This window comes from Ambystoma mexicanum, chromosome 8 (genome assembly GCF_040938575.1).
Source record: "Ambystoma mexicanum isolate Mex_15411 chromosome 8, UKY_AmexF1_1, whole genome shotgun sequence".
NCBI lineage: Eukaryota > Metazoa > Chordata > Amphibia > Caudata > Ambystomatidae > Ambystoma > Ambystoma mexicanum.
In genome coordinates, this window is record NC_090929.1 from 207,728,101 (window position 1) to 207,755,997 (window position 27,897).

At 45.8% G+C, this 27,897-nt stretch overlaps 1 protein-coding gene across 6 annotated transcripts in view; it reads right to left on the reverse strand.

Moving 5' to 3' along the window:
• Positions 1–27,897, reverse strand: part of RXRA (retinoid X receptor alpha) — a 594,089-nt gene that overhangs the window by 327,958 nt on the left and 238,234 nt on the right. For all 6 annotated transcript variants that reach the window (XM_069609608.1, XM_069609611.1, XM_069609607.1 and 3 more), the window contains one exon: positions 16,006–16,104. In XM_069609608.1, the coding sequence (XP_069465709.1) occupies positions 16,006–16,021 (16 nt within the window). In that variant the 5' untranslated portion in view covers positions 16,022–16,104. The remainder of the gene's footprint in view (positions 1–16,005; positions 16,105–27,897) is intronic.

Consider the following 27,897-nt stretch of genomic DNA (forward strand, 5'->3'; position numbering starts at 1 on the left):
TTAGCGCGGCCAGGTTCTTCTGTTTTTTAATTGGTATTAGCAGCTCAAGGGTTTGCCTAGAGGTGCTAATGGCAATAATCTCACATTCCGTTGGCTTCATCGGCCGGTAACGGCACCGGGGCCCGGTGTTAACTTGGTCCATGCCATAATAATAGCAGGAACAGCCCCTCCCTCTTACTAAAAACCTGAAAGGAGCAATCATTAAAACACTGGTCATTATTGCACCAGGGAAGCAGGAAAGTATACAAGCCATAACCAAATTCAACAAATGGTTTGCTGATGATCTGACCTCCCTTAAAAGGACAGACTACATTCTAGAACATGCATGGAGGAAATCAGTCACCTAATGACAAATTGCCATGCAAAATTCATAGCAGGGGCTATTGCATAACCATTGTAAGAAAGTAAAATCCATGCTATCACAAACATATCTCTTTTGCACAGTGTAAGACTAAAGAAGCTCTCAAAATGTAGACTGACCTAACCAACCCACAACAAACTAGTAATCAACCCAAACCCATAGAATAACTAGCTAATTCTCTTGCTAGGGACTTTCAGGAAAAAGTTGCCAAAGTTCAAACTAACATTGATCATCAGAAATGATTAGAGAGAGCAGCCACCAGGAACCATCTGCCTAGGTTTATGAAATTCACCAACAGTACATCTAAAGAGCTGATTAATATCACCAAGAAACTTGTAATCTTGTTGACATTTCATGTATTGTTGTTATATTTAAAGTGAAAATAAAGTTTTAAAAATATATATATAACCAAGAAACGAAACTCCTCTTCTGAACAATCTCACTCACCCCAAGCCACCCTGATCAAGGAAAACATATCTTACCTGGCGGAGCCACTGACCCCATTTTTGAACTCATCACACAATATCCCAACGTCCCCAAAGGTTGTCACCATAACAGGCCTCATAAAATAAATGAGCAAAGATTAAGAGATAACCGCAAAATTACAATCCCCGATTTTAAGATTCCTTTCCTTGTTCAAATCTTGGAAAAGATAACTACCACTCAAATGGTTCTTCACAACAAGAAGCACCTCCTACTTCACTAATGTAGAAATCACTAAAACCAATCTGGTTTTCGCTCAACCAGGAGTATGAAAACAAGTTCCCTTTTCATGAAAGAGGAAATCCTGAGAGCACCAGAGAACAATACACCTTGATCTGTTGTCTGCGGGAACTACTGCACCTTGAAACTGATGCAAACAATCATCAAATAACTGAACTCCTACAGAGAATCCAGGATTGACCATTGATAATGTCTGATTTAAGACATCTAAAACAATGATTTTCTTCTGTGGGATCTCAACACTGGCAACACTACCTTTCAAATGCAGCTCCAGCATACTCATGGATATGGCATGCACCCGGTCGGACTAGGTAAAGAATCCCGGTTTCAATTTCAATACCAAACTCACATTACAAGCACAAATAGACTCCCTAGGCCACAAATCGCACTTCCAACCGAACATGCTTAGGAGAAATGCCTCCGACTTGTAAATGGTGGTAACTAGAGCCCTTGCCCACTCTCGACTAGACTACTGCAAGACAAAACAAAACTACTAAAAAACTGCAAAGTATACAATATAAAGTGACTAGAGGCAAGCATGAAAATACTCACTGGCTCCCTGCTGCAAAGAGAATAACACAATATCAATTGTATTATGTTGCAAATCCTCCATAGCATTACCCCAAAAACACCTGAAATCTTACATAAACAAATATATACATATAGACTGCTAGGATATCCCCATGGTAACAAGCTACCTACACTCAGGTTCAAAAGACTGAAGCATGGTGGGAGATCCTACGCAGTATTAGGTCTGACATTCTAGAACAACCTCCCAGAAGCCTGAAAGCAGAATACACCCATCCTCCTGGTGGTGCAGGCCCTAGTGATCACGTATAGCGATGGGGTTAACCTCCTCACAGGGCTTTAGGTTTCTCACACACTTCCGCCCTCCCCCCGTGCCTCAACGCAGCCAACCACACTGTGGCTCACCTCATCACCGGCTCTAAGATATTTCACTGCATCTGCCCCACTTTCCAGAAATTACCATGGCTCCCCATCCCGGGGTAGGATCTGGTTCAAAACCACGCGCCTCACCTACGAGGCAACCACCTCTTGTACGCCGGCTACCCTGACGGGCAAACTAAAAACATCAGCTGGCACATGTTCATCTTGCAAGAAGATCATCACCAGACTGGAAACGAGACTGGCTCGCAGGGAGAAAACTAGGAAACAGGCCTTATCATGCTGCACATGGTCCTCCGGCACTCCATCCCCGTGGCAATCTGGAATGCTGCAAGCCCTCTTCAGTTTAGGAAAGAACTGATGACCTGGCTCTTCTAGCAACAACTAGGTGTACCCCAGATTCCGCCAATCTTGCGCACTCTCCCCTCCATTTACTGTACTGTGATAAATATTGTTACTGTTAACTATGTTAACTTGGTGGCTTGTTCAATTCTCACAACCAATGTTTCGCCCTATGACCTGAACAGCACTCTGTTGCTCCCAAGCTTGTTTTGCGCTTTAAAAACATATACTAAGAACAATTATGATAATAATAGCCTTACAAGGCTCAAAAGCAATGTGAAAGTCTGGCTTTGAGAACAGAAGATCTAACTGGGATATGCCTTAATCAAATAAGCTTCCACCTCCCCATGACTCCTATACTTGACTCCACTGCACTTGCAGCCTCTGAATAGGATCCCACAGTCTCAATGAGCCACATTACCTGATGACCCCAAATGTGCGTACCTTGGCCCTGCAAACGTTTATTTGATTTGTTCCTATTTTGTATGTTTGTTGTAATATCAATAGACTGCAAGTACCAGAGATTCTGTAAGCAAAGGTTACTTAGCCAAAGCATCAACAACACTATGTAACCCAACATTCAGCTGAAATCTCTGATAAGAACTGAAACCCAGGCACTTTGCAGAAACACCCCCTGTGAGTTAGTGCATTAAACAACTCAAAAATAAATATATAAATACATAGCTAGGTATATTGATAGCCACGCACAGACACACACACACACACAGGGATAGACCGCTAGTAATAGGTAAACAGATAGATAGGCAGTTAGATAGATGGATCCATTGATAGATGTAACAGGTAGATAGAATAGATAAGACAGGTGGAATAGATACGATAAGTGGATAGATGGGTAGGTAGGATGGTAGGGAGGTAGATAAGATAGATAGATACGATAGATAGGTGGGTAGATAAATGGATAGTTAGCTAAATAGATAGAGAGATAGACAGAGATAGATAGGGATAGATGGATAGGTATGAAAACCAAGTCTTTGGCCCTCATTACGAGGTTGGTGGTAGTCATGGCGCTATTTGCGCCATGACTACCACCAATAACGGTACCGTGTCTGGATTGCTGAAATGGGGACTTACCGGTCCAGTCCGACCTTGGCGGGCCCGGTAAGTCCCCATTCACCAAACCAATCCCCATTCCCATTTGAGCCCCCACAGGGCTCAATGGGAATGGGGAGGGCGCAAATAACGGGCCGGCGTATGCCAAGCCAGTTATTTGCGCTCAGGTCCCTTAACGGGTCCCGTCCTTAACACCAGGTCCGACCTGGCGTTAAGGAAGGCACCCGCTAAGGGATCCCGTAGCAGGGTGGTAAGGGATTACCGGCACCGGTCTCCTTATCGGTGTCCGGTATTGCTTTCCGCCCCACTCGGAATGAGGGCCTTTGTCTTCCTACAAACTCCTCCGCAATGTTTCTAAGAAAACTATTTTTGTGCATGTTTGCCCTTCATTTCTCAGCCAGATCTCTTTTTTTTATATGAATGTGTTTTAATGTTGCCTGTCCCACAATTCGCCTTTCTTGTTTTCTCTTCCCGCTGGTGTCCCCCCGCTATACTGCTTAACCACTCTAGACCTCCTCTTCGCACTTCTTTACTTTTCAAAATGGTACAAAATGGTACATGTCGTGGTGTCCTTTCAACAGACCTGGAACTTTCCTGCACCCTCTTTTTTCAGTCAAGCATGCCCCCTTTTCCTCTGCCCTTGATTCGCTCATGTCTTCTCACCCAAATAGGAGTGCTAAAGCTCCTTGGTGTTCATTTCCAACAGATGCTCGAGGCATTGTTACTAGTAAAGCGAAGCACCGCTACACGTTACCACTTCCTGGTCTGTCACGAGCAGCGGTTTATAGTGATTTGGTCGAAAACAAAAATGTCGAAAAAAAAATGTTGAAAAAAAAAAGTCACATTTCTTTTTCAATACGTTTTTTTTCAAAATGGGGAGGTTCCCTCCAACCCCCCTTTTTTTCTATTTTTTTTTATTTTACCCCTTTGTTTTACTTACCGAACCCAAACAAAACTTAAATAAAAAAATAATAAATTCGACATTTTTTTTTTGACATTTTTTTTTCGACATTTTGACCGACCAACACGAGCAGCAGCAAATAAACCTACCTCCAAACTGTTCTCAGCTCCAGTCACTGTTTTTTGTACAATGATTCCGATTTATAATGAGCACCTGGGAACTCTCTGTATTTAATAATAAATAATAATAATAAACAATATATGAGCTGAAGTCTCTCTAAGCGTGTGCCTTTTTATCACACTTTCTTCCCAATAATGCCAATGGGAGGTGTCCCAGATGGTCCTTCCAAATCTCTGATATTGTTTTTCTCAAAGCTGGCCAGGATAGGTAAAATCTTCAGCGAACGTAGATGGGAGCGTGAGAGTTCCTAAAACTGATCAGATCCCTTAGGGATCTAGGTGCCGGATTCTGAGATCTGTGCTTGACCTGTATGTCACCGGATCAAATTTCAGAAGAGCCGGCTCAACCCTTATCCAACTGAGAGGCAACCACTAAGGTGTACTCCGAGCTGGCACCTCCGAGCAATCTCTGGCAGAGTTGGGCCAAGTGGATCTACTGGAAGGCAGCCACGCAGGATCTACTCTGACTTGACATCTCCGAGTGATCTCTGGCAGAGTTGGGCCAAGTGGATCTACTGGAAGGCAGCCACGCAGGATCTACTCCGACTTGACACCTCCGAGCGATCTCTGGCAGAACTGGGTAAAATGTATGCTTCTGGAAACAGCCCGGAGACCTTACTCCGAACTGGTACCTCAATGCACCCTCTGGCAAAGGTGGGCCAATTGGGTGCATCAGGTTAAGACTCACACCTCACCGACTAGGCTCCCTCATGAAGCAGGATGCAGGGCAGACCACACCTTCCACTTTTTGTGAGGTTCTCTCCTGCTATAACAAGGCAGTCGACCCTACAGCCAATGAAACACTAGCTTACTTACTTGTTTGACATCGCTTCAATCGTTCAGATGAGTTCAGGAACACTTTAGACAGGGTACAACATTAATATTTGATGAGCAGGAGCTAAAGCCAGCTCGTGTGTGTCAAGCATCACCCAGTAGGAAGGAGCTGCCACTGGGGAACCGGGAGCAAGTGCACAGCGCACCACAAATCTAACTTCTACAGGAGAGGCAAACTTTAACTTTTTGCACATTATGTATTATCCTTTAGTTTTACATATGTGCTTTATGTGTCCTAATTCTTCTTTATGTTTACATTCTCAAATACTCAAAGCTAATGTCACATATGTTTGTAAAGCACCAGTTGGCCTGGCGAGCCAAAAATAGCTCCTGGTGGCTGTTGGATTCAAGTTAACCAGGCTCTCTGAGGCTAAAAGCAGGAGCTTAATAGCTACCAGCAATTGCAAAACCTATTAGGTGATGGAAATTGGAGGATCCAAATTAATCAAAACTTATGCTGCAGGACACTGGATTCGCATGTAGGCCATGAATAAGGAGGGGTCAGAGCAGCTAAGGAGAGCCTGTCTGGGGCACCTGAGCAAAAATGGTGGCCACAGCTCTGGCCTTCTCTAAAACAGGTGGCGGTCAGCATGCTGCGGGCAACGGGGGCCGTGCAATTCAACCATCAAACCAGGTAACTGGTTGATGATCATTGAGAGGGCTTCATTAGCAGTGGATTCTTGGTGGATGGGTGTTGAGTGTCAATGGCATGAACCATGATTGTTCTCAAGGGCAAACAAGGCGCCCACAGAGGGAGGAAGTGTTGCACTGAACGACACCTCGAGGAGTGAATGGGGGATGATACTGCTGGCCTCCTAATTAGTTCACACGTGCACGCGGGAAACATGTCTTCCGGTCCTCCAACCTGACTGTACTGGCCATCCCCTAAGTATAGACCTGGGGGCTGGATATCCCAATGTCTGCATACTCACATCAAGTTTGAAAATGTGTAATATATAGTGCAGCTGGTGGACCCTCCAATATCTCAAATCAACTGAAGAATGGAAAGGGGGAGAGTGTGTGTGTGTGTATGTGCGCTCGTGTGTGTGTGTGTGTGTGTGTGTGTGTGTGCGTGCGTGCGTGCGTGTGTGTGCATGTGTGTGTGTGCGCGCATGTGTGTGTATGTGTATATGTGTGCATGCGTACGTACGTGTGTGTGTGTGCGTGTGCATGTGTGTGCACGCGCGTGTTTGTGTGTGTGTGTGTGTATGTGTGCGCACGTGTGTGTATGTAGGGCTGGACCCAACTTTTTAGTGAAGAAATCCACCCAACAGTGCGAACCAAAGTTGCACAGAAGCTCTAGAAAGGAAGTCACTTAGAACTAAGCCACTGTTGAGGCAGAGACAAGTACTACAAATAGTTTCCATTCTGAGAACTTGGGAAGGAACCAAGCCCAAAATCACAACGTCACGAGACCGCCATGTATCCCAGCCCAGTGCATCTTGAGCACCGCAGGTGGAGTCCTAGGAGAATTCTACCCGGAGACCCATCGTGCAGAGTGAAGGAAGACGCTCCACATGATGCACCAAAAAAGAAGAATTATTTTAATTATTGAAGTAGAAGGGCACCTAGCTTGGACTCTCTGTTTTATACAACGCACCGCACAAAGAGAATATATTTTGTATAAATGTAGCCCTATTTAATGTAAAAAAAAAACTGCAATTGTCTTAAAAATACAATCAACTGCCTATGGTGAGCTGCAATTACAAGCAGAAACTCCAAAGTGATCAGGGAGCTGATGAACGTGTACAGTTAATACATTCTAATCCTAAATGGGAAATGCTGATGTCAAGGTCAAGGCGCACAGGATCATGTGCTGAATATGTAAGCAGACAACTGAGCAGCACACGATTAAAAAATAACTTTCACTGCAAGACAAGGGCAAAATGTGAAACAACTCAGACAAAGGCAGTCTAGGCCAGCTTTCTATATCACGTGAGTATTGCACACACAAAAGCAAGAATGTACAGAACAGGAAACCTAAAAGCAGTGCGCCCCTTTGCACCTCTTGAAACAAAGTTAACACTAATCCGACTGTAGGTATATGAACAGGAAAAAAAAGATAACAATGAAGAATGGGGCGCCCGGTATTTGTATCATAGATTCCAACATTCCACTAGTTTTAATGTTGGTTTCTGGGACTTGCAGTCCCGGATTATCTATAAATGCAGGACTAGAAATCCCAGAATGCAGCGTTAAAACCGGCACTGGGCTATGGTTTCCCGAATGGAATCGATAATGTTGGCAGATATGTTTACCTAAAACAGTGTAAAATGCAAACCACAGCTCACAAGAGACGTGCATCTTTATTTCCACACCGTTGCGTATTTCAAAGCGTTTTGATATGTTTTGGTAGCTGTACGCTTTGATGACCCTCTCCCAATGCGAATGACCGGTTATCTAAACACCACAGGATCCTTCAAAACTGGGTCCCCCAAAGCAACAATCTCCTCAGCAAGGTCTTACAAATTAGCAGCAGCCCAGGTCAGGTCACCTGACTATAAAGAATGTGTGAAAGGGGCAATACAACAGACATGGGCATAGAAAGAGGAGGAGAGATGTGCGCAGAAAGACAAACAAAAAAACAATAACAATAACAACACAGAGCAAACAGTGGGGTGTTCATTTTTATGCCAACATCTGAAGCGAGCAGCTTAGAAGATGGCTGGCTCTCAGACACCAAACCAAAGCTATGCCACCTTTCATGGAAAATAGGGTGCTGAAAGCTATTCAGGGATAAGGTGACAACCCTTCTCTTCGTTTACTCCTGCAGGATATATACAATCTAGGCTGATAATCCAACAAGTGTTTCCTTTCTCTGCTAACTTCTACCCAGATACTTATGACCTACTGTCCTAATCTGAAATACAGATTGGACAATGTTTGTTTGTTTGTTTGTTTATTTATTTATAAAGCACTCCCAACCCTGAGGTATATAGGCACGTTGCAAGTTACATATTACTACATGTTACAATTTATATATTATATTTGATTTAATCCCTTAAAGAAGTCAATGTTTTTACAAATAACAAGCCAGGCTTAAAGGCAGTCCATCAGATGAGATGCATACCTGTCTGTATTTGTAACAACCAAAATCAGGGGGCAACAGAGGCGTCAGCAACGCATGTCACATGGCAGAGCTTTACAGTAGGCCTGTGTGTATGGTCATTACTGGCACAAAGAAAGTATGTTACAATAAAAGTACCTATGTTGTTGAAATTCAAGTATACTTTTAATTGCCTAAAAATAACCCAATCAACAAGGAGATATACTTTTTTACTCCCTGAAAAACCCTCTTAGTCTCAAATTTCAAAGGTATATTAAAATATGTCCCTGCTAAACTGGTACTAATGGAAAATATGTTTAATCCAAACACATGGGCCAGAAAGTGGATACATACCAGTTATAGCACTGCAGTGAATGGCGCTTACGCAGACAATATTGAAGGAGAAGAGATAAATCACTGAGCCTCAATCTGGCAAACTTTGACAACACTTTCCAGATACTGGTCCTCCCCTTATGCAAATAATGTGGGTGCTAATAAAGCAATTTCATGCGTTAGCATATCCTTCGTGTAATCTGCAGTGCGGCTTGATAATTAATTGCAGCGAACGGATATGCAAAAAATAGGGCTCACAGAGGCCAAATTAGAACTCGCTTCCCCTTCTTCTTGGACCTCTAAAACCTAGCAAGTGGTCCATATTACATTTGCAGTGATTCTAGGGAACTATTACAGGTCCATTGCCTCCTTTCATCAGGGGCAATGCGTTTGTCTTGGAAGCAATACAATGCATAGCAACACAGGTTTGAATTCTGGGCTCGTGCTTAGAAACCAGCTCCAGCATTAGGCACGTTATAAAAGAACAATTATCAATTATAAACATTTCATAAGCCTCTCCTCTCATGCAAGCGTGCTGCTCTCTCTTTATGATATGATAGGTTATTTATGGCACGCTTAATACCCAGAGGTTTCTAAGCCTGGACCCAGGGATCCAACCTGTGGTACTCTGTGTCATCTTGCTTCCAAGGCGAGCACGCTGCCCCTGAGCTATCCTCCCGAGACAAATTTGAATAGGTCTAGGAGTGCATTGATGTATAGGGAGAAAGAAAACTGTTCAACAAGGGGCTGGGCTGGAGTCTGTTGGGCGGGATTAGATCTGAAGGTATTGATCGGTATATTTTGTAAATACCCTCATGTTATCAGATTAAGTTGACGAGGTTTGCAGGGGGACATGGAAAAAGGAGGGCTTGAAGAATAAGTCAATATGTGAAAGACTTCTCTCCAGTCTAAATAACTAACCAATCAGTAAACCCACAATGGTGCACTGGGCTAGCGTAAAGCTATCTACATTAGGGGATCATCCAATACACTTCCATCCTCACATATCACACATGTGACCAACACACTAAAAGATTTGCTGCCATTTTCAGGCATACAATTAAACTGGTCATCGAAGTGATATTGACAACTGTTTTACTGAAAACATTGCTGCGTACTCTACCTACAAATCATCAATGTAACGCAGCGATATAAAATCTTCCATTGCCATTTTTCTTTTTTTAATTAAATGTTAACAATGCTGAAAGCGTTTCATGTACACGTCTGGTTGTGCACAATTATTGGCCTGGGTAGAACAATTTAGTTGTACATATTATAACGCAATTAAAAACATATTTCATAAGTAATATATAAGGAACGCTGTACTCAACTTGTTTTAGGTACACCAAACATAGAACAGCTGCTAAACCTTACAGCTAGACTCTTGTATCGAACAGCGCTACAAACCTCTTATTGAACAGGCAGTCTTCTTGCGATGTCCTAACACAAGTTTCCAAATACTCAAATGAAGTTCCTTGAAAGTACTAGGAAATCATAACAAATACTAACAAATTAAGATAACTTTTAACAAAACCTATTTAAGATTTATAGCATCAAAAAATAAAAAAAATGAATACATTGAAGAAAATTCAAAACAAAATCCCAAAAGGCATGGAAGTCACTCGACCCGAAACTAAACATAAGAATAATGCAGCAGATTTATCTGTCGACATTACATAAATATCACATTTTTAAACACAAGCAAACACAATCGTACTATGAACCTGAAAGTAATCAAGCTAAGTACCCCATCACCCTAATCTTGTAATTAAAATGGTCTTAATCATACTGCTACACAAACATTTGTGTTTCTTGATAATAACAAGGAAGACCTATTAGAACAAACAGACTTGATATAAAGTTATGTTGTCAATTTAAACTTAAATTTCAATATATACGGTCTCCAATAAGTTTCAATCTATATGGTCTCCAATGTGCATGGCCAGGCCTTCTTCACAATTAGTGTGTTCTCTCAGTTAATTACTTATTTTGCATCAGTTTTGGATCAGTTAGATTTCTTTCTTGATATGTTTAGTTAGGGGGTGTGTAGATTATATGGAGATGGACTTTCATTTTTGGATTATGTTTTGAATTTTCTTTAATTTATGTATGTACTTCTTAGTGCAATAACTCATATGCATTTTTTTTGTTATAACTTATCTTATTGTTACCATTTCTAAAGTTTCTTCAAGTAACTACACTTGAGTATTTGGTTATTTCCCCATGAAAGGAATAATTTTTGGGGCTTTCCCACTCCATATTTTCTAGATAGTCGATGGTATAAGTGTCCACCATGATATCAGTTGCCTCTGCAGGTTGTAGTCTTCATGTGGCATGAAATCTGGAATTGAATGCTGACCAGGTAATTTGTGTCATTTCATACGGTTAAGGAACTTCTCTTTTTAATGAGTTCAGTACTCTCTTTTGAAAGATTCATTTTTGTTCCAAAGTGTAGGGTGACCAGATTAAAAAAGAAAAAACCGACGGCCATTGAAATAGAAGTAGGACTAAAGTAAATGCACATATAACTTTCGTCCTTCGTCCTACTTCTATGTCACTGGCCCCTTGCAGGAGGTGGGGAGGAGGGGTGCTAACCTGCACATTCCTCTCTTTGGAGGAGAGCGCCAGGGAGCGGAAGGGGGAGGAAATGGGGACGTGAGAAGCATTTCACGCCCCCATTTGCACAGGAAGAGGTGCGCCGGGACCCAATTTCGGTATACCGAAATCGGGTCCCGGCAAAAAAAAATCGGGAACCCGGGACGTCCAGTGATTTCCCCGGACTGTCCGGGAAAACCCTGACGTCTGGTCACCCTACCAAAGTGTCAACTGTCTGGTTCCCAACTTCCCAGAGTATAATTCAGTTGACACTTTTTTTATGTCTTTTTAAATTGAGGGACAGAATTTATTTCTAAGCTGTTGGTTTTCTCTATGTGTGCACTTATCTACATTATTAAATATGTGGTTCAGGCAAGTCCCAACAGCTAAGATGTCTCTAAAATTCCAAAACGTTTGTGTCTTTAAGAATCCAAAGCAAGCGTGAACTGCTCTGTGGGTGGATTCTTAGCTCAGGGGCCATGCGTTTGTCTTGGAAACAAGACAACGCTGCACAACACAGGTTCGAATCCCGACCCCGCACTTAAAAACCACCCGCTGGTATTAAGAGAGTTATAAATTAACAATAAAATAAAATAAAAACTTCTTTTGAATTGCTCAGCGAGTTCGGCTATCGCCTCAGACATGGGGGCCAACCTGTAGTTCACAAGTTCAAATTCTGTTATGCCGTTTTCTTGTACACCAGGCCTGGGCTGGCAGTCCCGTCAAAGGCGAAAACATTTATATGCATTCTGTAATTTCAGACTTCATAGCTGTCCCAAAGCTGTTTATATCACCAGATAATATGCAGGTTTTATATGTTTATTTCCTTGATTTTTTTCTTCCCTGAATGTTCCCTTTTTGGATTCACACTGTTTTTAAAATTCAGTGCACCAGCAAAATGGAGGGGGAAACCCCTGCAGCTGCTCATTGTACCCCAACTCCATCTCCAACCTTAAAAAAATGATCCCATTGTCCAAGCACATTGTCTGGATCATTTTAAATCAGAGGTTGAAGGCGAATTTCTTGTCGATGAATAGACTACAATGTAAAATGTGTGTGGAAACATTCAGCAATGAAATCACAGAGTACCACTGCGTGCCTTACGTAGCGGACGTTAGAGTGATGCTGTGTGTCTGCACACATTTGTATGCGTTGGGCCGGGGCAATAAAAGGTTGAATGGTAGGATGCATGGTGGAGTTCCAGAGGAGAAGTTGGCAGCAGCAGGGCAGACCTGGGTAAGACATCTGATGTTCTCTGGGCTCCCTGTAAAAGAATTTTCAAATATATTTCATCTCCTGACGATGTTCACAACCTGCTCTGGTAGGGCCTTAAAACATCTAGCCATTTAGACGGCGGCTGCTGTCACTACAAGGTTGTTCTTCCGTGGTAGGCCCTTATAGATTCTTATGTAAACTGGACAGACATACTCGACCTTAGCACTTGAGAGGGCTGCTCGAAATATGAGTTATAGGCCCCAAGTAAGGCAATGACCATCATAGGAGGTGTGATGGTGAAAAAGGGGGTGTCGAGGGGTTGGTGGAGGGTAGAAGGGGTGAGACAATGGGCATGGGGGGACCCCCATTAAAAGAAAAGTAGCCTAACCTCCAAAATAAGGTAGAACAAAATGACCACTCATCAAATAGTTTCTATGACGCCACATGGAACCCGCAATCACATGGGGGAGACTGCTCCATCTGATAGGGACGTTGCATTTCCGCCCAGCGACAGCAGTAGAGGATTCTATGGGGGGTGTTGTGAGGTTCTTTTGCTGGAATTGGTGGGGGTGCGTTCATATCAGGATTTAGAAGGTGTGGCAGAGCTCTGTGTGGGCACTAAGTTGCAATGCTCTGATACAGAAAGTCACAACTCATGGGGAGTTAGCGGGGAAGGGCAAGTAAGGAGCCGATACTGCCAGCAACTGCGGACTATTAAGCTATGAGCAGCCGACATAGGTGCAGCGCCATATTTGCACTAAAGGCTTTAGGTTTGTACAACCAGATGCTGTCCACTCAGAGAGAGAACATAAAAGCCATTGGCAAAAATGCTGGCACTAAAGCTTCAAAGATGGCCGTCAAGAAAAAAGACGCCAGGCCCAAGGGGCAAGAAGAGCCCTTTAAATGTTGTGAATGTTTTTGAGCAGAAGCAAGGGTGATATGGGACTCAGTGGAGTCCTAAGAGGAAGTGGCGGACAATACTAGACCTGGCAGAGGGTACGGCAAGCATTGCACACTCACCCGAGTCAGGTGAAAGGCATGGGCCCTGAGGTGTCTGCGAACAGCTTGCGTGTGTGTGTGCCAAATGGATCCTGGGAAATGCGGGCCACTATTCTAGCAGTGATTGCCCGCCTACAAACGTTCTTGATTGGCTAAGGAACCGGTCTAGCCATTTATAGGCATTGCATCGAATGCCTTACCATAGAAAAAATAGCATTAAAAAAAAGCATCAAATGCATTTTTTTTAATGGGGGGGTCCCTCCCATTAAAGGGGGGGTCCCTCCCAGCCCCCAGCCCTGCTTTTTTAACCTCAAAACCCCATTATAATTAAAATATACCCTTTACCATTGAAAAAAAAATGCATTCAATGCTTTTTTTTCGATGCATTTTTTTCTATGGTAAGGCATTCGATTCAAAGACTAGATACCGGTTTTAGCCCATCAGCTGTTCAAGAGCCACTCTTCCGCCCCAGGGCAGCATGTTTCTCTGGATTTCAGAACTGTTACCTGGGCACCACAGAGTTCTAGCAGCGGTGTTCACATTCGACAAGGAGGCTGTCCATGGTCTAGCTACCCATGAGCCACCAGCCACTATCAGTATACCTGGAGTCCATGTGCATGCCAGAACGCAGATCTCAACTACACACACACACACCCTCTCTCTCACCGAGCATTCGCCCCCCCGCACTGGGCACAGCACTACCCCTGCACCTCATTCATAACCTGTAGGACTGCTTTGCTGTTAGAATTCTGGGAACGCCACCAAACTGCAATCCTGCCCTGCAGCGTCCTGGGTGCTTCAAAGTTCTGCAAACTCCAACAGCACTCTACCAAATACACAACCTGCAAATCCTGTTCTGGAATTTCCCCCACCACCACAAGGCATTTGTGCTCTGCAGCAAGATGGTCGATAAAGCCTGGACTCGGACCTCCCACAACACACATCGAATACACATTGCCACAAGTACGCGTTGGAAGTACAAGTGGTGATATACTTCTATTATTAGACAGCTCTCACAAATGACCACAGCTCGAAGACTTTGCGACAATGTGTGTCTCTAGTGGACAGTCAAGGCAGTAGAAAGCCCTGTGGGTACATTATCACTCCGCACCTATGCAGCAAAGCCCCCAGCCGCACCTTGCACCTGGTTGGCGCAGGCTCTGGGGCAAGTGCCATGCAGCCCTCCAAAGAACTTGCACATTGTAATGCATTGTTCCTGCTGGACCAACCCCATGGCTCCCTTCCCCCCGAAGCCACCAGAGCCCCGCTAACTCTCCTGAGTTCTGACTTTCCGCAGCTTTGCATTGCAATCTAGTACCCACACTTAGCTCTGCCACACCTTGGAAATCCTGATTTGACATACCCCCAGCAAATCCGGCAAAATAACCCCCCTACTGCTGTCGCTGGACAGAAATGCAACATACCTATCAGACTGAGCAGAGTCACCGCCCCCCTCCATGTGACTCTGTGGGTTCTATGTGGCTTCGTAGAATTGCGAGTGGTCATGTTGGTCTATTTTATTTTGGAGGTTAGGCTGCTTTTCTTTTAAAGGGGGTTCCCACGCTCTCCTTCGTTCTGCCCTCCACACCCCCCTCCCTCTCACACCATAACACCTCCTATGATATATGATAGGTTATTTATAACACGCTTGCTTAATACCCAGAGGTTTCTACGCGCGGACTGGGGCACGAACCTGTGTTGCTCCGTGTCATCTTGCTTCCAAGGTGAGCACGTTGCCCCTGAGCTATCCTCCCGAGGTATACCACCATATACCTACTAAGTGTATTCCAGGCCTGACTTGCAACATCTCTGATAGGCCAGGGAAGGGACATCAACGTAACATTTGTCGCACTCGCAGCCAATGATCAGGAGATGGTTTAAGGAGCAGTTCGGTCCCGGCCAGGTGGTAAAGAGCTTGCGCTTCTCAGAAGAACAGTAGAGGTGTTGTCACACACCACATATTGGATATTTAGATATAGGGGAACATAAGTCTGCCACACTGCTGCACATGAGACTGCAATAGCATGTAATGTCTTCTGCTCACATGGCTTCCTGCCACTGTGTGTGTCGTCCACGCGCATGTATGTGTTGCAGAGTGCAAACCAATGTGCAGCAGCAACAACAATGATCGGCTTGCAGGAGAAAAAAGAACTGTACAGGGAAGCACCTTGTCACATTGCAGATCACTGTAAAGGCTGCACACAATTCTAAGTAATGCTTAACCATTAGTATGTGGGTCTGTATTGTCCCAATTCAATGTACCAGTGTGTCTCTGTCCTCACTCATCTGGTCCTCTGGCCATAACCACTCATACCCCTACCACTCTGAAGCACCCTAATGTGTGAATGCCTAGTATTCTGCATTGTTTGCATTGTTATCGACAACCCCAGATCTCTAACAAACACATATATACATGGAATTGGCTTATCTAGGAAGCTTCAATGTAGTTCCAGAGAGAATTTTAAGAAAACACGGTGGAGTAAGCAGTGGGCTAACTTACTCCGCTGCCAAGACATGGTTCTGCACTACAGTTCCAGCCAGAAGGTCCAGTCCACGTTCTCCGGATACCTCGAACCTGCCTGTGTCTCCGCACCACATGCTGCCGTAGGGTTTTTATCAAATAAGAAAAAGAGAAAAAAAGAGACATAAAAGGTAAAGATTTTATAAAAACCATTGTCGCTGTTTCATAGTGTACACAGCTGGTAGAGGCCACGCCACACTGCGCTACCTTCTCACCTGTGAGTCTAGACAGATCCATTCAATAGGAACACCCAAAAAGCGGCGGGGTGTCGGCATCACTAAATTCACAACATGTGTTAGGATGACAGGAGGAACTCACGTCCCAGGCCTGTACATGCTCGGTGACGGACCAGGCCTGTACATGCTCGGTGACGGACCAGGCCTGTACATGCTCGGTGACGGACCAGGCCTGTACATGCTCGGTGACGGACCAGGCCTGTACATGCTCGGTGGTGTCATTTCAATTCAGGAAGAACGAGGCCAGGTCATAGCCCATTATAACTACGCCAGTTATCAGAATACATAGCAAAATTATCAAAACGTTTTATTTCAGCTATCACCACACAAACGATAAGTAACTCGAGGGTAAGAGCCTAGCGTATAAAATGTGTCTTGCAAAGTTTCCCAAAAATCACCAGCAACTTTTCTGTGGACGAGGAATCCGCGGATGACAGTCCAGAGTCCCCCGAGACAATGGTCTGCAACCTTTGCTTCGCCAGATGTTTTGGACTACAACTCCCATCGACCCCATGCAGCATTGTCAATGCTAAGGCATCATGGGAGTCATGGTCCAAAGCAAGGTGCAGACCCCTACACCAAGCGTGGGTTAATAAAGACTTTCAGCCTCATCACGAGTTTGGCGGTAACCCTTAAATGCAGCAGTAATGCGATTACCGCTGCATTTAAGGTTCCGCCAAATCACAGGTTTGACAGCATTTACCCCCAGCTCTGAGCCCAATGGGGAATTACTGTTCCGCCAAATCCGTGATCCGGCGCTAATAGCGCCGGGAGGTTTGGCGGTAAGGCTATTAGCCCCGGCGGTATCACAACAGTAATACCGCCGGGATACCGCCCAACTCGTGATGAGGCCCAAATGACAAGCAACCTCTGCTCGGGGGTCACAGTGGATATCGACCCCCGACTTCAACAGTCAACCGAGAGTGCATTTACAAGAGTTCAGATGCCTGCTGTTGTTATCTCCCTTTTTTAACTTGATATTTCCCTGGTGAAATTATATTTGCCTGGTGAAAAAACACAAAGTTATAGGGGGAAAGGGACTTTGGATTTTTAGTTAAATGTTTCAGGAAATGGTAGCTGAGACGCAATGTGATAGTTGTTAGCCTCTTCCCTGGCTCCCAATGTCTTGTCATTGTGATTGAGCCAGTCAGGAGATGCACAGGGGAGAGGAAAGTAACATCCATTCTACCCAGTCAGGCCCAGGTGCAGATGACTGGCTACACGGAGAAGGGTGCAGGTTGATTTACTTCAGCACCTCGATGGTCCTCAGCTCTTGCAGTAACCTCCTAAGTACTCAGGGCGAGTGTGCTCATCTTGAATCCCCATAGGAAATCATTGTAGGCGCCACCCACTCCTACAGCTAAGCATCTAGGCACTAGAGGAACGGATGTTACTGACTCCCAAACCCCCTACTGCCCTACTGCCTCCCTATATCGGATGTTTTTAGCACGAGGGACTTTTGTTTGTTATACCTCACCCTCCTGTTGGTATCAGTGTGATAAAAAGCTTACATTTTAAAAAAATACACAAGGGACGTTGACCGGTTACACAGAGCTGCAGGAATGGCGCGGGATGCAGGGACATGGCTGGTGGTGTTCAAACACTGGGCACTGAGAACAAAAGTGTGGTTTAGCCTTTCAAGGCCTACAAAAATGTGCTGTTTCAACCCATCGCAGGTCACGTCGTTGGGGAGATTTCAAAGGGTGAGTTTTAACCTTTAATTATTTAATTTGAAAACCAGGCAGCTACAAACACGTCCTTGGACCCGGGAGGGAAACTGAGAGCAGGATTTAGGGCAAAACAGATGATTCTGCGCTGAAGGGCAGAATATGTACAAAAAATGTAGTCGGGCTTACGGCCTTGCGCTGCTTGTTCCTCTTGGACAAGCAGATGCCGGGCTCTTAACCACTCGCTCCATCGGATCAGCTGCGCCTGCATTTAGATCAACTGCTGCATCTGGGCCGCATCCAGCTGCACCGCTGCCAATGCCAGCTGGATGCGGCCCAGATCGCAGCATCACACTGTGACGGGTGAGCAAGGGGCAGATACAGGGCTAGGCGGGCTAAGGGTAATGGGAAGCAGACTACGTGGCGCTGAGGAAGGTTGTAGCGGCTATGGAGGGGGGCATTCCCTGGGGCTCCCCCACACTTACAGCCCAATATGCACCTTCGTGATTTTACACCACCCTTTTATTATAAAAGACCAGCAGGGAAGAAGTGTGAATATTGTTGATTGTTAAGCAGTACCACAGAGAATGACCCACACGGTCCTCTGAGCAGTTTCACTATTGGAGATTAAATGGTGCATTCATGCCGACTCCATCGGAGCATAGGTCACCCACCATCCATCTCTTACTGAAAGTGTTCTCCCGGGCTAGCTTCCCCTTTCTCATTCATCGGCTGGCTTCTGGCCTGCTGGACACTCCATTAATCAGGCAATATTTAAGCAAAAAGCATATGATTAATATATTAGCCTATCCCACAAAGGGCTCCTTCGAGGACCAGTGCAAGTCACTTAACAAATAAAAATTGAAGCAATATATCATATATATAAATATATAGCTGTCTGCTAATGGTCCAAGGCTTATATTGAATTCTAGGTGCTTCTCTGGCAGCCTGCTTGGTGACAGGATTAGGTGCTAGAATTACATCTGACCTTTTCTAGCTCCACGCAATGTATCCAGCGGTACAATACGTCTAGAACACGCGGTCTCCGTAGGATATCCCAGCACTCGCGCAGATTGTGGATAGAGAAGTCCAAGAGGAGAAAAGCAAGCCCAGGATGCAGCCTAAATGTTTTGATCAACAAGTGTGGACTTATGGAATGGAAGTCCCTTTGAGCAAGATGCAGGACCTAAACCCAAAGTCTGCTCTGCATCCGGGGCAAATGTAAAGAGCGGAGAGAGGGCAACATGTCACACCTTTATTCAAGTCCAGGCGGATATAGGGTGACATATTCTGTGCTCAGTATCTTGAAGGGGTCCGAATGACAGAAGTGCTCACCATGGCCAACCGTAGAGGGAAGGGTAAGTGAGGCAGGGTTCTTAGAGACAACATCACTGGAACCCGCAGGTGTTTACGACTCAGGACATTTGTGGCCTAAAGATGAGTTTGCAATCCAGTATGACACCCGTGTTGCGAACATGGGCGGCTGGTACTGTGGAGGAACCCAATACCATGGGGAAAAACGTAGAGCTACCAAAAAAAGTAAGGTCAAGCTTGAATCTGCTTAATACCATCCATCTGGTGACTCCAAATGGACATCGAATTCAGTATAAGCCCTCATGCCTCATCCCTTGTACATTGCTCCTGGGTGGAGATCTGTTCGCAGCTCACCCGAGAGTTAGGAGTACTGAGCGTTCAGCACTTCTAGTGCCTCCTCTCCGTACCTACTTAGTCTTGATAGCACAGGAGGTGTCCTTAACTCCAGATCTCGGGATTCCTTAACTGCCAGGCTACTATGCAAGTCTATGCAAAAAGGACAAGCATACTCGCCCTTGGCACTTAAGGGCTTAAAGTCCATTGGAGACATCATTGCAAAGGAGACGCTGAACATACTTTAACATTTGGCGTTAGTTTAAATCTAAACGGGAGCCTGGATGTGAACAGTTTGTAGAGGCTAGCATTCCTGAGATCTTGGCAGCTGCTTAGAGAGGTTTGTGAAAACCATGATTCTGTAAATGCGGGAGAACCTATCGATAAAAGAGCAGAGACGTCTAGTATCTCTCGGTGAAAGAGGCTACAGGTTGAATTGGGCAGGAGTCAGTGAGCAGATGCTCACCCATTTGAAGAAACCAAGCCAACTAAATGCAACATGGCTCTACTGGATGCCAGACACCACTGACTTGTTGGGAATTACCACTGATACCCTTGAGGAGCAATGATACGGCTCAGACCTGTAGTATCCCAATCCCAGCACCTGAACCTAAGATCTGCGACATCATCAATCATAATAATATATGAATGCCAACTTCTATCTGCCCGCATCCTTCTGCACCGCCTGAGTTGCCACTTCTTACTCTGCTTGGGTACAAACGCTGTGATATCTCCGGGTCTGGGTGCTGCACACATGTATTCAATAAAATAAATAATCCATTAGACACCTGCTGATGCTCTGCCCTGCCCTGAACCAAGCCAGGATCGCCTTTTTTAGTCTCTTGACGGCAAACTCATTCGCTGGCAATGAAGGAATTTGGTGGAATCGCCTTATTACAGGCGCTAAAACCCGATGGCATACAGCGGCTGCTAAACTTTTGAATTTGGCAATGGACAGAACAAAATTGAGCACTGCCATCGGGACTTTGCCTGTCTAACATTAAAAGACTGCCGTCCAAACTACAGATTGGCGTCTCTTTCGGGATTTCGTCGTGAATCTTTTTGATTGGAATCGCTTTTCAAAAATCTTATTGATTATATACAAATAAATAAAAAAAAAATAATAATAATAATACCATCTCATGGATGTTCTCAGCAATGATGGGTGAGTGCCAACGTTTAGCTCTCCTATAGGTTACCACCACTGTGCAGCTTATTCTGTAATGCAACGCTAGGAGTTTAGTGATGCAAGAATGGTTCCTGGCACTGCTGGTAGGCAGAAAACAATGACGCGTCAACGCCTTACAAGGCTACTCACTCTGGCACAAACAGTTTTGGGAAGCTGAGGACACACACTGATAAAAACAGGCCACAAACAGAGACTTGGAAACCTCTGAAATACATCCTAGGCCCCAGAACGCTGTGAAAGAGTGCACGGTTGATCCCTTTTCTGCTCGGAAGTGCGACCACTCATCCAACCAGCTCAAGAACGCTTCCACTTGGGGCATTGTGGGGGTGCTGCATCTAGTGAAGCGCAATGTGTTGCAGTGAGGGCATTGGCACTAGAGCTGATCTTACGAATAAAAGTTCTCCAGGGAGCTTCAGTAAGAGGCTGGTTGAGCGTCCAATGAAAAGCAAGCGTTGTCTCTAGTCCTAGCCACAGGTGCACTTTGTGGTGAACTGTTAACACATCCAGGAGGAAAGAAGCCGGCTAGATGTGCCTTGAAGTCTTTTTCTGGCATATCCTAATGGAGTTGGGGGTGGTAGACACAGAACAAATCTGTGATGCCTTTTCTATACGTGGGAGAAAAATCCACAACTCCCGTAATGGTGCGCATGTGCCAGTGCCAACCCGGGAGAAAGAGACGTGGCGGTATCTGCCTGGGGAGGGTAGCTTTTGCATCTTACCCTCTCTTTTGGGGGGTGGGGGGAAGGACTGTGCCAGGAGGGCTGAGCGAGAAGCTAAGGGCTCTCTCCTTACCTCTGGGAGGGAGCAATCAGGCCCAACCATCAGGTCTAGGTGAAGGCGGTTCCTTCAGAAGTACCGTCATGGGTTCTGGAGGCTAGTCACAGACTTCCCAGAAATTGTAACGCAATAGTCCCTTAGTTATGTTTCCAAATATCCAGGCCTGCTCGAAGCTTGAAATGACAGATGTCTAGGACCGGCCTACGCCACTGCTGAGCTGGGTAAGGGAGGGGGCTCATCTTGCAAAAAGTACATTATTTTTTAAAAGACATTAGAGACTGCACCACTGGACCAACCACAGGTGTAACAGGATGGATATAGCTACATAGCTACACAAAGCCAAGAGATCTGATAGGGCAGGAGAAACAGTGGGATATCTGGCATGAGACTGTTAAAAAGCCCTAAACACCTGTACTAATTAAGAGATGGAAACGATTGGAAACCAGTATGGTGTTACCTATTGGCTTATGTCCAGGAAACAAAAGTAAAGCAAAAGTTTGTTTTTTAACAAAATGCTTAATAAAAAATAAAAAACATTTAAAGAAAAATCCACTAGGAGGCCAATCTGTCTCCTACACTTAAGCTTCACATCCATCAATATCCAGTAATCAAACAACCAGCCACAGGCATTTAACCAAGGTAAACATGGCTCACCGAACAACACTACTATCTATCAAAAAGCGCTGTAGTAATGGGCGCGGCACTTCCAACATGTCTCTGGAGAAACCCCCAGCCCTCGTGAAGAAAAGGCAAAGTCACTTTCTCCCAGGTCTGAAACCTTTCACAGAACCCTGTGCTGTAAAACTCATTGCACACACTGGCTGAATTCTCGTGTGCCTCCAGTCTTATCAATACCTTTACATAATAACATAAGTACGAAGAGTAAAACTACTTTCTTTTATGCAGTACTGGCGGCCAGCCATCCTTAAAGCGGGAGTACCAGCCATGTCTGTACTATCTGCCGAGGTTCCGTGCGGCCCTGCAGCCGAAGCCATGTGGACGCAGGAACTGGCAGAGGCCTCCTGTTGATGGACCAGGCGAGAATGGCCCACCTTAGTGGGGACGAGTGGCGGATGCTGAAACAAGCGAGCAGGGATTTAGGGTTTAGGCCCACCGCCCTGTAGGCCGTCAGCATCGCCCTGACAGGCTAAGAACGTGGGGTAACGGCGGAGCCAGACAGCAGCTTGTGAGAGCCAAAGCCCTCCCAAATGAAGCAAGTTCCGGTCGTAGACAGCACTCCACAATGACATTCAGCCTGGGGGGCATCGAGGGCAAATGGGCTTTAGAGCAAGAGCCTGTCAAATCTCCCGCCTTTGAAAGAGGAGAGTGGTTCCGCAATCCTTAACAGGCAGCACAGGCGGGAGCAGGGAGGCACCTTATGCAGGACAGGCAAAGGCGCAAACAATAGTGGACAAGCAGGCACTTGCAGGTGCACTCGGTGGTGTAATGTAATTGGTCTTGTGTAGCGCCCTTCCATGCACGTGACTCAGTCAGAGAAAAGGAATGGCGTAAATTAGTGGAACAGTGGGAGGGGCAGATGCGAAACCTGTGATGTTGATGGGTGCAGGTCGGAGGTGCCTGGCTCCTGTGTGTCAATCTGCTTTCTGTACGTTTGGCTAAGAAGCTTGGGGGCATGTTATCCATGAGGAAGCTCTGATAGGCAACAGTGAATTGGGTCTGCTTAGTCGCAGATGTTAGAGAGTGTTATAGAGCTTAGTCTTGGTTCGGTATGAGATGATGTGCTATTGGCTTGGCGTTTGGTGGTCGTCTCTGACGGCTTTGTGTGTGCAGTATAAGGTGGGAGAAGATCCAAGAGCGCAGCAGGCTAGGAAAGGGAGTGTGGGCCTTACAAGGCACATCAACCAGAAACCCTGCACTCCTATCCCGGGCCATTTGCAAACAGGTCCCATTTCTCTAGCTTTCATTGCCACCTCTCTCTCTCCCCCTCTCCCCCTCTCTTCCTCACTCTCTCTGACTTTTAGTTTTTTTGATTTTGAGCCTTTGGATCACGCTCGTGACGGACTAAACCGTATAGCGGCGCAGCTGGATGTTCGAAGCTAACCAAGCAGACTGTAGCTAGAAGCCAATTTGAAGCAGTGGTTCTCATCGTCGCATAATGAGATTCAATTATTTAAATAGGACCGTTTTAAGTGCCCTATGGAATTGATGAAGAGTATCCAAAGCCCTGATCTCTCTGGGAATACTATTCCACAGTTTTGTCCCAAAGACAGCAAATCTTCTATCGCCCCTTGACACAAAGGAAGAAGAGGGGATTCTCAGTAACAGCTGGTCTTTTGATCGTAAACACCTTGGTGGTTGATAGCGGCTAATCTTATCCCTAAGGTAGACTGGTGCCGGTCCATTTAAGCATTTAAAGATGAGGCATGCCACGTTGAACTTGATACGTTCTTCCACTGCTAGCCAATGAAGTGCTCGGCGAGAAGGAGATATATGAGCTGATTTACTCGCCCTCTCCATCTCCCTCCCTCTCGCCCTCTCTCTATCTCCCTCCCACTCTCTCCCTCTCTCTCTCTCTCCCTTCCCCCTGTCTCCCTCTCCCCATCTCTCTCTCTCTCTCCCTCACACTCTCTCTCTCTCCCTCCACCACTCTCTCTCTCCCTCTCTTTATCTCACCTCTCTCTCTCTCCCTCTCTCTCTCTCCCTTTCCCCCTCTCTCCCTCACCCCATCCCCTCTGTCCCGTCTCGGGAGGATAGGTCAGTGGCAACGTGCCTGCCTTGGAAGCAAGACGACGCAGAGCAACACAAGTTCGAGTCCGGGTCTGCGCTTAGAAACCTCTGGGGATTAAGCGTGTTATAAATAACCTATCATATCATATCTCCCTCATCCTCTCTCTCTCTCTCTCTCTCTCTCCCCTCCAACACTCTCTCTCTCTCCCTCTCTCTCTCTCTCTCCACCCTCCCTCTATCTCGCTCTCTCTCCCTTTCATAGATACATTTCATCTATGAGGCTCAATGCAGGCATTTGTGAATTACCAGACATTACCATGAGCTACCTGCTAAGGGCTATGGGGTGTAAGAATCTCTGTCTGAGAGGTGAGGCTGATTGAAGGTTGAAGACCACGGTCACCCATTTCAAATTCCTTAGCTGAGAGATACCTCAAACCTCACTCTAAGCTGCTCAGGTGCTGTGCTCAGTGGCCTACTGCCGATTTTTCCAGTTGAGAGCATGGCCCATTAGGACAGGGCAGGGCAAGGCATTTGTCAGGTATTTCATGGGGCAAGGACACAATCCCTGAGCTTTTCTCCCAGAACTCTACTCTGCTGTCTGACACAAGCCCCAAACTATTCTCATAGAGTGCAAAATGAAATTCTCCCTTCATCCCTACCTGCCGCCAATGGCCATAACTCACCAAGTATTGATGCAGCACCGTAACTTCAGGATCAGGGTGATGCTGCAACCCACACAATTGTGTGATCACTTATGGCCCCACACTTGCCGGCCAACCCAAAGAGATAGTCATTGGCTGACGCAATGCAGTGACATCAGTGTCGACTTTCCTTGGGTGACTATATAGTCCATGTTACTGAGACACCACTTTCCCTGTTCCATGCTTTAATGAAACAAACAAATGTATTCTGGGTGTTGTTGTCCAGACTCACATGAAATGGACATCAGTAAGGAAAGCCCACGGCTGGAAACACGTGGCCCGGTGACATTGAGCTATCCTACCAGACACTTCTTGGCTTTGACCTGCATAGTGAGATAACCAAACTTGGATTCAATCAGTCATGTTGCAATATGGTTTGGCGTAATTGATGGGAGAGGAGTTAACTTGTAAAAAATGTAACATTATTCTGGTCACCAAGAGCACAGAAGAACGGGTTGGACTGGCCTATAGGGAACTCTGGAGATGTCCCGGTAGGCCTCTGCACCCTGGGCCTCTTTTGTGTGGCAACTTATTTTATTTCTAAACGTGGTCATAGGAAAAGGGTTGGGCCTACTGAAAATAAGTAATATGGGGTCACTGCGAACATTCTTTCCAGGGCCCCTTTTAGTTCCCAATCCACCCCAGCATAAAGTAGGCAAGAAAGAATACAGCTGGCTTTGGCAACATTCACCCTGCGATCATGCATTCTCTCGGACATTCTAGGCTCTCAAGGTCTGGCAGAAATAATGCCGGGCCCTAATGTCATTGAGCGGCCTGGCAGGATGATTAGTGCACCTGCAACCTGCAAGGACAGCAGATCTGTGCAGCGGCATGTGCAACATGAAAAACGGACTAATGCCACTTTCCAAACACCGGTCACAACGAGCGGCAAAATGCAACTCTCTCGTGAGTCCATCTGCCTCTACTGTGTAATCACTTAGTTTTGCTCTGCAACGAGAAGCTCATTGGGAGACCAAAGACCATAGAGGAGTTTCATTGGCGGAGACAAGCAGTATGATCATTTCCATGTGCACATGCTCAGTAGCGGAAAGGCCATCTGTTCGGATGAGGAATGTAACATTGTGTCGATTGGAGTCAATCAAGAGACCTCATCCCTCAGCACCTGAATAACTACAGGTCACACCCTCTAATAGGGTAGCACTCTATGTGGAAATGTTTAGTGGAGTGCAGCACCCTTTCCCCAGGTAAGTGTTTTTTTGTTAAATTCAGTGCATTTGCCCTCAAAAAGTACAGTTTCCCCCTCCAAATATAGGTTAAGGCCCTTCAAAGTGAAAAGCGCCCAGCCCTTTTCAAATTCTCGGCCTACGCACACAACATATGAGTATTCTGTGACCCACTACTGCAGCAAAGTGGTTTGCATCAAGGATGTTAACACTATGACGGTGCATGTATGTGGCATGTGGTACCTAAGAAACCGTCAAAGATAATGAAGCGAGTACCACCACTTTGCACATCAGTTGGAAGGAGAGCCCTTTCTGCACTAGCGTTACCGACGATTCCTGCATAGGAAGCATTGGGGGAAACAACTGAAGGATAATCCATCTTTCGTTGATTGCATTTTGTACATAAATCCTAGTGTAAATGAACTACAATCTCTAACTCAGCGCAGGTAAAGGGGGTTCATGGGTGGGCATACCACATTTCAATTCTTTGTCTGAGCTTTAGTAGAAGCAGAGTAAGTCCAAAGTCGATCATCTATGCGCTGTGCCCCGCTCACTACATCCGTAGGAGGGTCCATGCTTCGGCGCGTGGGCAAGGCCTGTTCTTGAGCGTTAGCGTATTCATAGTCAGACCATTAACGGAGGATCTGCATCTAAATTCACATCCCTCAGATGAGGTCATGGAGACAGATCACATCTGATCTGTCTATTGCCCCCTGCCCCCCACTTTCATACCTTCCTACCGGACCAGCCCTGTGTTTACCAATCGCAGACTCCTGACACCCCCACCCGCCCATGTCATACTGACTAAAACAGGTGGGAGGCAGGGCTTTCTCAGGACAGGCAGCCCACCTTTGGAATGCCCCTACCCGGAACTTGAGATTTGTGGACAATCACCCTCTGTTCAGGGCGGAAAATGGGGACCTGTTTTTTCATGCAATTGTGTTGACTACCGGCATTAGTTTCGTAGTGCTGAACCCCATCGCTGCATACATCCTGACCTTTGCACTCTGCATTTGTGATTTCCCTAAATAATAGCACTGTCAGGAAGGAGAGTTACCATGGCGGGACTGCTCAACTATACCCGCACTGCCTAGATGTGGGGCACGGCTGCGCTGCTCCTACCCATGATGCAACGTAATGGGATGGCTAGTCCTACAGGATGTTTTGTCACATGACATTTCCTGCGCTCTAAGACCGGAAGTGGAGAAAGAGCGGGGGAGACGCTCTATGTGTATGTATCTTCTACAGTGCGCCGTCACAACAAACAGTCCGTTCATATGTCTGAAGAAGCAGGGCTCAAACTGCCCATTGCTGCCCACTGCCAGGCAATGAAGCCCCCCTTCGTCTCCCTCAAACAATGGGAAGGATTTGGCAGCAGCGCAGCTGATTTCCTGGAAGCCATGAACTTAATGCTCGCTTAAGCAATGTCCCCAGCCTAGGCGTTCTGTCAGATCGGCTCACCAGCCCTGTCTGTGATGCCAGTCCTGCCTGACTCTAACCTCGGCCACTTAGGTCTGCAGGGGCTTACCGGAGAGACCAGGTGCCTGAGTGGAGCAAGGGACAGGGGGTGCACCAGTCTCTTCCACTTCTGGAGAAACGACTTTCACACAAGCTGCTCTCGGACACTTTCTCGCAGTTCATAAAAGCAAAACAAGGTTTAAGTTAAAATCACCTGATTTTCGGAAGGGTTTCTGAAGGTAGAGGAAAAGCCACTTCCGGGTTTAAAAAGCAGGCCAACCATGCTCTACTGATCAAACTCTAGGCAGGGTTTAACCCTTTCCA